We start from the raw sequence: 10,410 nt of genomic DNA on the forward strand, positions 1-10,410 counted from the left end.
GGAATGTTATATGTCGAAAAGTGCAATTTTTAGAAACTTTTTCATGATTATGCTACTAGCTAGGGATAACCCTAGGAGTGACTTCTCTTCCCCTACAAATTCCTAGTAAATTTAAAACCTATCCAACCTAAGAGTATATTTGATAGTGTGAAACAGTTCGGTTCTTATTTGAATTTGATTGATTTGGATTTTTATTGATTGTTACAAATTGTGTGGAATTTAAATTCAAATCGGCCATTTGAATTTAAATTCAAACCTAACTAAATCTAACTCTAAGCCAACCCCTAAACCTGGCCTACTAACAAACCGGCCCATAGTCCTTCCTAACCCACCGAAACCCCGCAGCCTGGCCCGCACCGCACGACCCGACTCTGGCCCAACTCAACGCACCCGCCGCTGTCTCTCTCACCGCCCGTACCCCTACCCTTTCTCCTACCCAAGTCGCTGATAGGTTTGGACCATCTGTCAGCTTTAGCCCTCACCTCTTGACGCACCCTGCGCCTCATTGCTCTACTCCCTCTCGCGCCTCGCCTGCCATGCCGCCCCCACTTCGAGACAGCGGAGCGTAACGGCTGCACCCGCGCCCGCCTACCTCACACCGCACCATGCCGCGGCTGTGCCCTCAATACCCTATCGCGGCACCGCGCCAAGCCCCTGGATGCCGCCATGTATCCCCACTCCACAGTGCATCCCATCACCGCCCTCGGCGTCCAGGACCACACCAACCCTAGCCGGCCACCCAATAAGAGCCCCCGCGGCCACCGCCCTCAAAACCCCAGCTCCCTTAGGGTTTTCCCCTTCCACCGCCGCCACGACCGAGGAGAAGAATGAGATGAGAGAAGGGATGAGAGGAGGAAGATGACGCCATCTGAGCCTTCACCCCGATCGTCTATGTTGCCGTTGCAGCACTGCATGGCACTGCATCGCCTCACCACGGCCTTGTCTCTCCGCCGCCCCGAGCTCTATCCTCCCCAGACCCGATGGGAGAGTGCTGCCACCACTCGACGTCACCCTTCTATTGCTGGCCGCCATGCCGATGAGCCTTCCTTAGTGAAGCTTTAAGACCACCTCATCCCTTCCTCTGGTTGCAAGGCGACGCGCCGCAGCTGGACTGCAACCCCGGCGTCGCCACCTCACCATCGTATTGTGCCGTGGACCCGAGATGTCAGTGCTCCGTGAGCATGGCGCGGCCATGCCGTGGCCCTAGGTTGCCAGGATACTGCGCGTGAATGTGTTCCTAAACCTAAGCCAGCCGCAAGGCAAAAGCTTTAGCCTTGCAGCGTCGCGCCACCATCCTTGCCCCGCCTCACAGCCGTTGGTGCACCACGGCGGGACAAGAGGCCCACAACCCTGCGAGCATGCATGCCACCTCGTCTAGCCAACCGCCTTGCCTTAGCCCCGCCATCGCTATGCCAGGCCTCACAATGGGTTGGTGACCGCGCACCCAACAGCACCATGCCACGACGTCGCGGCACGGCGCACGGGCGTGCCTCTATGTTATTTCGCCAAGCACTCCGTGTGCTCCTGCCACACACACACGTCAGCTAGCACATGCATGCTCGCACATAGGCACCGTCGCACTGGATCCAGCTCGAGCCACACCAGATCCACCCAGAGGCCAACACCCAGACCCCGCCTGGTACAGGAAGGAGGAGGACGCGGACGCGTGGGCCAGCCGTGTCAGCAACAAAAGAAGGAAGAAGGGGTCCGCGCTAGCCCAGCCCATGGCGCTATTGGGCCAGAAGATGAAGCGCCGCCCCACCAAATTGGCCCTTAGTTTTTTGAGCCAAGTCGTAGCCAAGCCAGCCTATGAGCCAAGCCGAGGATGGTTGGGCCGGACCGAGCCAACCTTGGTCTTTCGGCGCGTTACCCCGGGCCATCTTGATCTTTTCCATGATTTTTAACTTGAGCCGACATGCGGGCCTTGCATGTCAGTGACGTCGTGTGTCTGACCCATGGGACCATCTGACCCCACTAACCCTTCACTGGTTAGCATTGACCAATCAACGCTGATGTCAGCAGAGCCCACTGCTGATGTCAGTAAGGACTGACCCCCAGTGACATCATGCTGATGTCAGCACACCACGTGGCACGCTCTGGTGCTGCCACATGTCACTGCTGTTTGTTTTGTTTTCTGATAATCATTTATCAATTTCAGAAATAGGATTTTCCTTAGAAAATTCGTAATAAATCAATCGGACCTCCAAAAATTATGAAACCAGTTTCATAATTCTTCTAAAATCATGATCTACCTGATTGAATAGGTTTTCTAGTGATTTGGATCTTGCTTGGCTACTTTTTTGCACTTTTGCACTTTGGCCCCCGACCTTATACATATCTACGAATAGGACCCGTCGCCGAGGAGTTGATCGACACCCAGGACTACCAGGGGGCCCAGGAGTTCTATGAAGAGAATCTAGGTTCACGCCCATTTATGATCTGAGTACCTATTAGGCATTGCCTGCTTGATATGCTAATGCTTCATGTTGTGCTACTGTGAGATGAACCTGCATAGCCTATTTATTTACCTGAACTCCTTGCTATCCTACACACTTGATAAAATATGAATCGCCTTGCTATACTTTGCATGTGTATGTGTGGAAATGGATGGATAGTCTTGCATGAGTGGAGATACACTTTTGAGGAGTTGGTGATTAGGGCTTTTAGCAGGGAGCGAGCGAATATAACTCAATCTTCGGATCGAGGGCTTGGAGTGTGTATCTTGTCACACTCTATGGAGGAGTTGGTGGTACCTGTAATGGGTGCATCTACGGACCACTGCGGTGGATATGCATGTGACAAAGATGCTCGCTTCAACAATTGAGGACCAGTTGAGGGTAACTATGTTAAGCATGCACATGACTTACCCATTATGCGGGTGGGTCCAGTTTGGAGCTAGCAAGTGCGGTATCAAGCTGGTAGGAGAATTGAGTATTGGTGCAGGGGGAGGAGATGCTTACCTCACATCCCCCGAGATGCAAGACAGGCTTCACAGTCCGGGGGCGACCTCTTGCGGTAGGATGGGCCCAAGATCCGGGAAAGCTGAATGGTGCCGTGGCTCCTAGTTTCTATTCTTAGTAGACCAGTGTCTCGTCGCACAGTTGGCTAATCCCTGGCTGGCTTCGATTCGAGTGGGTCCAGGTGTACAACCCCTGTAGGGTGAAAAGTATACGTATAGCCACGTCCTCTGTCATGGACAATCCTACTCTTCTATTACTCTTATTAGTTAGTGTTACTCATGCCTTCTACCTCCCTCCAGTGATGACTTCCTGCCTAGGGCAGCTAAGGTGCGAGAAGTGGGAGTTCTCGCACCGACTTGGTGGCTTTGGAAGGTGTGTGTTGGACCGGGAGTCTGAGATGCCAGAATGGCTCGAGTTTGGAGTTTGGATGATGATATATCTTGATGTTGCTTATGCATAGGAAACTTCAGCTTATCTCCTTGAATTTTGTTACACCTTTAGTATAGTCCACCTTAAGGCTCGCACGCGAATGGTACGTGAACCTATCCCATTCCTTGGGGATAGTTTGGATAGATGCAGGATCTGACCTGGAGTTCAACCCCAACGATGATGGCTGGTACGATTGAAGCCCGTGCTACGTTCGAGTTTGCTTGTGGTGGAGATATAGGGACTATCGCAATGATACAGGGAGTCGGATACTCAATTAGGGAATCCGGTTCGCTTCAATTGGTATCAGAGCCATGACCGTAGCACGAGCCATAGACATGGTTGCTAGATTTAGGAGACTCAATATTCTATCTATCTACTATATTACCTTAATCTCTAAAGTATCACTACCTTGACTCAGTTTCTCCCTCTACTCTCCAGTTACTCTCTTACCTGTGCTAACACTACTCTTACGCTCCTACGCAGTATGGACGCCGCCATGGTGACCGCGATGGAGAGCATGACACACGATCCCGAGGTTTACGCGTAGTACCACCAAAGGGGTATCCTCATGTGGCTCGAGCGTGTAGTGGAGCACATTGGCATCGACCAGGCCTGCATCAAGCTCTCCCTGAGGACGATCACAGCCCATCCATACTACTGCAAGACAGCTGTGCTCGTTGTTATGCTAGACCCTACTGTGCCAGACTTTGAGGGTGGGATGGTCTACAGCTTCGGCATGCTCACCAAGATAGCCGTCCAGTCGGTTGCCCGGAAGATGATGATGAAGTTGCACGCCAGGTACTGGCTGACGAAGTTCGTGGGTTCTTCCTTCCGCCTGATGACTCGGGCAGTCCTACCAGACGAAGATCCAGAGGCCGTGTACCTTGAGATGTTTGCAGCCCTAGTTCAGGAGATCGGAGGAGACCAGCCCTTGGTACACACCACCGAGTCTTACCTCTACGACCCCTGGACCGCCTGATGGTGAACCTTTCATAGGAGAGCAAGCTACTCCACGAGGGGTTCCACGCGAGCGTGAGGCTCATCAACCTACTCGAGCGCGAGATTTGGGGATGGAACCGGATCTACACCGTGGTTCATCAGGATGCCCGTCGCCACTGGCAGTACCATGTAACAATAGGGAGGATGCTTGAGATCGAGACCAAACGGAGGATGACCGCTGAGGAGAAGCTGCTCCAGGTCGAGACCGAGCTCCAGAAACTTCAGGCTGAGAAGGCCGAGTGGGAGCGCAAGGAGAAGGGCTACCTCACAGCTATCAGCAAGCTAGAGGACAAGGTGACTGACAGGAAGGCCGAGTGCCAACAGCTACAGAACTAGGTGGATAACCAGCAAGACTTCATGACCCTCCGTGGCTACTTTGAGTCTATTGTCGAGGACCAGGTGAAGGAGCTAGAGACCATACTGGAGAGGAACAAGTGAAACATCGCCAAACTAACCCGCACTGTCGTCTTCCTACGTGACAAGGCTGCTCATGCCATGTAGACATGGGAGCTGTCGGACTCGATCCACATCGAAGAGATCCACGAGTTGAGGAACCAGCTACCCGAGGAGAGCCAGCCTGCGGTAAGGAAGGAGGATTTCAAGCTGATTCCCACCGAGCTTCGCCTACACGAGTGCCCGCATGAGGAGTTGCCACCTAGCATCGAGACTGAGGAGGTGGTGGAGGCCGTTGCAGCCATCGACACCATCTTCCTAGAGGACTACCCGGAGGACTTCAAGCATGTGCTTACCTACAAGAAGCCACGAGTCACCTTCTACTAGGGAGTGAGTCGGAGTTGAGGAATAATAGTAGGATGTAAGATAGGTAGTCCACCGATGACCCATTCTGGCGTGAGTCTTCATAAGTCTTGTAGTGAGCCGATGTCATGTTACCGGCTAGGTTGTTATGTGTTGTCATGAGTATTTCTTGTAGTCGTGTTAAGAGTCACCCCTTTCTGTAAGCGTTCACGATGTATTCCTAGTGCATGAGTTCGGTGTGAGACCTCCAAAGCATAGGAGTTGGCCTCGAGATAACACTGGTGTCTCTCTGTACTACATGCATGATGGATGAGTGAATGGTTTTTATCTTGTTCTTATATTGTGTTTCATGGATTTTCGCTTTGATTGTAGCTATGTTAATTTTGTGTCTCCTAGGTGAGGCCGCTGGCTACCGCCTTTGGCCAGGGCACTGACATGTGGGTCTTATCCTTATCCTTTGGGTGTTTACTACCTTTGTACGTCGGTTTGCCCTATCAAGTGGGCCCTCGTGTGATGCAGGGTGGGATCTTCTGTGTACTTCTTCAGTGTAGGTTGTGTGTTTTCTTCTTATTTTGGACTTGAATCCTGAAATGGCTAAATATACAAATACATCTGTGGAACTAGGTTAGTGATACAAATGTGTAAGTAAGTTGTATAGTTTTCCTTTATTCTTGATTATAGTTGGCGATAGGATTTTGCAAGGTTCTTTGGAGTAACCATACAGAGCAAGAAGCTACCTGGAGAAAGAATCCAACTTGAAGGAGATGTATCCTCGCCTTTTTGAAAACCAGGTAAACCTGTAATCTTAGGGATGAGATTCTTGTGAGGGGGGAGCCCGTAACATCCCGCATTTTCGTGAAATTTTATATGTTGAAAAGTGCAATTTTCAAATTCCTAGTAAATTTAAAACCTATCCAACCTAAGAGTATTTTTGATAGTGTGAAACAGTTTGGTTCTTATTCAGATTTGATTTATTTGGATTTTAATTGATTGTTAGAAATTGTACGGAATTTAAATTCAAATGGGCTATTTGAATTTAAATTTAAACCTAACTAAATCTAACTCTAACCCAACCCCTAAACCCAGCCTGCTAACAAACCAGCCCATACACCTTCCTAACCCACTAAAACCCTGCAGCCTGGCCCGCACCGCAAGGCCCCGCTCTGGCCCAACCCAACGCACCCGCCGCCGTCTCTCTCACCACCCGCACCCGTACCCTTTCTCCTACCCGAGCTGCTGAAAGGTGGGGACCACTTGTCAGCTTTACCCCTCACCTCTCAACGCACTCCGCGCCTCCCTCGCTCCGCTCCCTCTCGCGCCTCGCCTGCCTTGCCACCTCCGCTCCGCGACAGCGGAGCATAACGGCCGCACCCGCGCCCGCCTACATCACACCGAACCACGCGGTGGTCACGCCGTACCCCCAAAACCCTAGTGTCGCACCACATCAGGTCCCTGGATGCCGCCATGAGTCCCACTCCACGGCGCATCCCATTGCCTCCCTCGGCGTCCGGGCCCGTGCCAACCCTAGCCGGCCACCCTATAAGAGCACACATGCACAAATACAAATAGGAATTACGGTGGTCAAAATAGTCACTAGTATCTAGTGCAGGCACGTTATATCATTCTTGCAGCATGCGTAAGGAAGAGACCAAAAGAAATCATCACAATAATGTGGATAGTTAGCATGAGCTAATTATCTATAATCTATTTATTTTATCTCAGGGTATTACAAAGATGACGCTACTTTCTCGAGCGTGGTCTTCTCTGACGAGGTATGGGTGGCGCAGATGAGCTCCGCCCTAGGCGAGATGCGCCGCCGCCAGCATACCCAGATGGAGAGGAGAAGAAGATGGTCTAATTCTCAATGCCAAGGTATGGACATCCAAATATGAATTGCAATCTATTAGCTCATTGGATTCCATCTAATAATTTTATCTATATTCAAATAATAGATTTTGGTATTGTAATCCATTACTAATACTACTTTGATTTGGTATTGAACCTAACTTAATGTTAAGGCTTTCAATATCTACATTCAAACGGAGTCTAATAGATCACACCAGATCGTCTTTCCTTCATTTTAATCAATGGAATTGGCATTAGACAGTGGCGGAGGAAAGGCTATGGCCACTAGCGCACACCGTCTTGTATCATTGCTTTTACTTCCTTCATCCAACACAAGCAGTCAACCACCTATGAGATACAAGCGACTCATCAGTCATCACATCTCAACGATGATCTTCCCCGTGGCATGTCCTGCCATGCTCCTCTCCCACGCCTCCGCCGCCTTCTCGAACGGGTGCCGCGAGTCGACCACCGTCCTGAGCTTCCCTTCCGCCACCAGCTCCAGCAGGAACCTCATGTGCTCCTTCCCCAGCGATACCTGGGCCAGCATCGATATCTTCTTCCTCGCGAACATGGTCAGGACGGACGCGATGTAGTTCCCGGGGTTAGGGGTCACGTCGACGACACTGCCGCGGCCGCTCAGGCTCGGCCGGAGCGCCGACCACCTGCTGGCGTCCGTCGTGTTGATGACGTAGTCGTACTTCCGGCCCGACGGGCTCGTCAAGGCCTGCCCCTCTGGTGTCTTGTAGTCCAGGACCTCGTCGGCGCCGAGGGCCCTGACGACCTCCATGTTGCGAGCGCCGCAGGTGGCCGTGACGTGGTGGTTCCCCAGCTTGGCGAGCTGGACGGCGTACATGCCCACGCCGCCGGACGCCGCGGTGACCAGGATGTCGGCGCCGCGGCCCGTGCCGTCGAACTTGGTGCCGATGGACATCAGGGCCTGGAGAGCCGTGAGCCCCGAGATAGGCAGGCCGGCGGCATCGGCGGCGGATACTCCGGCAGGCCGGGCGGCGATCTTGCTTTCGTATGCCACGACGTACTCGGCGAGGCCGCCGCCCTTCTGCAAATGCAAATCAGCTCTCACGAGTCACGGCTACATAATAGGATCAGCTGTTCATCACAAAAATCAGATAAGATGGTTTGCAGAGATCGGGATGCTTCAGGTTACCCCAAACTTTAGTCTGCAAAGAACTTTATCGGCAACTTTGAACTCGCGTACTGAAGAACCAACCTCAGCGACCTCTCCAGCAACGTCTGTCACTGTTTCGCAAGTTTACATAAACGTGTTTAAATAGATTGGAGTTCAAATTTATTTGGTAATAATTCCAGTCATTTCTAGTAATAATGAACAAAATTTCCACAAGACCTCAAGTAGGATTCCCTTGCAACTAATATTTTTATCAATATCTCAAGAGATGGTAAAATTTGCAGTACGGCTATGTCATGTAATGATGTAAAGACAGTCTTTGCGTTGTAGAGCTAGCTCTTGTTTTCAGAAAAAAGAATTCTTATGACAAGCTGTTACCTGGAATACAAGGGAATTTAGGGAGGAATGGGCGTAGCATCCCTTTCTGAATCTTCCAGTCAGCTGGATTTATGCTTGCCGCTTCCACTTTCACAAGGACCTCATTTTTCCCTAGCAAAGGAACTGGGATTTCTACATACTGAAACAAAAGAAGATAAATTTAATTCCCTTTGAAGAAAACATATGTGCTTTAAGATAACTTGGATAATTAATAATACTTAAAATTTGCACTTGACATAGACTAGGAAAATGGAGCCTATAGCGTCCTGTAGAAAAAAAAAGAGAAAAAAAATCTCGAGCGGTAGTGGCAGAAAAACAACTCGGAGGATCCTGCATTTTTTCATTACTGAAAATGGCGCCTAGATTGCCCTTTGCACCTGAACTTTCTAAGTCAACTCCTTTAGCTCTCATATGGGTGTAAAGTCTAAATGGTTGTCCCTTTTCGCAATAATGCTATTTATTTCCAGGAAGCAACCGTGTTGAACAACATTACTAATGTACGGTAGTAGTACGTCTGCAATGCACAAAGTTATCCCCAGTGACTAACGAACATGCAGAAAAAATCTCAAGGCCTATTGAGACTCTACATACAGTTCTGCAAGAAATTGTAGAACTTCACAGAAAAAAATCATCCAAAATAATCAGCAACTCGGAAAAGAACCTGAACATGGAAGGAAGTCACAGAGTTGACCTTGAGGGAAGCAGCTCCACCGCCATAGCCGGTGTACTGGATGGCACGCATGGTTGTTGGCCTCCCGCCCGTAGCCATGAACTCGAGCTAGATGTGGGCGTTGTTCTTCTCCGACGACGAAGGTAGAAGAGACAGACAGGGGTTCAGATGCGTATGGGAAGCTGTGGTAGCGTGTATTTGTACAGCCATGTGCCTTGCGCACGAAGAATTTGACTTGCTTGGATATAATTTAAAAAGCTTCCGCACATTCGTTTGGCCATTACCTTGAGATTGTTTTATTTTTTTAAAAATTATACTAGTATAGGATTACAGAGTCTAAGTGTCACATAAAGTCTCTGCTTGTCTTAGAGATGTAAGCAAAAGTCTATATGTAGCTTATGAAACAACGGAGAGACTAATAACAAAAGTGCAGCTTGGTATCCGATAAGCACCACTAAGTAAACTCTTCTAAGTACATGATATATAAGCACCATGCATAAAGGATCCATTTGGGAGGACATATACCGATTTCGGTTTCAACGGTGAAGCCGTTTTCGGAAAAGTACTTCCAAACAGCCTCCTAAGTAAGTCGTCAACTTGAGTCTTCTTCTTGTATTCTTGAACATAAGCAACTTGTTGAATGCATGTTGACCGAGTAAAAATAATTAAAGCAAGAACATACGAAATGTTTTGTATGTGGAGCATACATTTTATATTGTTTTTGGGACGAATGGAAGTATGCTTTTTCGGCGCATGACTAGAATAGAGTTCAATTCGCTAGCCTGCGGAGCTTTTTTTTTATATAAACTTGGCCAAATTTAGAATGATTTGATTTAGGATAACATAAAAGAGAACCCTTTTTAGGACTTAGAGAGTAAACTTTTTCTGGTGCATGAGTAGAACATAACTCAATTCCCTAGCCTTTGGAGCTTTGTTTCCATGATCACATTTGCTAACAATTGGCATTCACAAAAAAAATACTTTGGACAATCCGCATTTGATTGAAAATTCAACCGATAACTAAACTAAAAATGGCCAATTGTTAGTTAGTCACTAAAAAAGTCAATCCCACATTCATGTTCTTTCGGTTATTATAAAAGTACAATGTACGAAGACACTATTATTTAACTTTTCAATTTGTCAATAAGTAGTTTCAGTTATGTTAAAAATCTGACTACGCATCCAACTCCGAGATCATGGGTAGCGTGCTGGGATCAGACAGTAAT

At 49.0% G+C, this 10,410-nt stretch overlaps 1 protein-coding gene across 3 annotated transcripts; it reads right to left on the reverse strand.

Annotated features, from left to right (window-relative positions):
* Window positions 1-7,186: 7,186 nt before the first annotated feature.
* LOC112900934 (chloroplast envelope quinone oxidoreductase homolog) lies at window positions 7,187-9,418 on the reverse strand. Of its 3 annotated transcripts, none has more exons than XM_025969704.1 (4): window positions 9,176-9,418; window positions 8,515-8,653; window positions 8,158-8,249; window positions 7,187-8,049 (listed from the first exon to the last, which is right to left on the reverse strand). In XM_025969704.1, the coding sequence occupies exons 1-4, from the start codon at window positions 9,281-9,283 to the stop codon at window positions 7,366-7,368; spliced, it is 1,023 nt and encodes a 340-aa protein (XP_025825489.1). In that variant the 5' UTR covers window positions 9,284-9,418; the 3' UTR covers window positions 7,187-7,365. The 3 variants fall into 3 exon arrangements, with proteins under 3 accessions (XP_025825489.1, XP_025825490.1, XP_025825491.1); XM_025969705.1 differs by having other exon boundaries at window positions 9,206-9,415; XM_025969706.1 differs by having other exon boundaries at window positions 8,515-8,646; window positions 9,206-9,357.
* Between the last annotated feature and the right edge of the window lie 992 nt (window positions 9,419-10,410).

This window comes from Panicum hallii, chromosome 7 (genome assembly GCF_002211085.1).
Source record: "Panicum hallii strain FIL2 chromosome 7, PHallii_v3.1, whole genome shotgun sequence".
In the NCBI taxonomy this organism is placed as follows: Eukaryota; Viridiplantae; Streptophyta; class Magnoliopsida; order Poales; family Poaceae; genus Panicum; species Panicum hallii.

Coding starts and splice junctions, on each gene's coding strand:
- LOC112900934 (XM_025969704.1), bottom strand. CDS start 9,283: ATGGCTACGGGCGGGAGGCCAACAACCATGCGTGCCATCCAGTACACC. Junction 8,250..8,514: donor TAAATTCCCTTGTATTCCAG/GTAACAGCTTGT, acceptor CTTGCGAAACAG/TGACAGACGTTGCTGGAGAG. Junction 8,050..8,157: donor TTTGCAGACTAAAGTTTGGG/GTAACCTGAAGC, acceptor TTGCATTTGCAG/AAGGGCGGCGGCCTCGCCGA.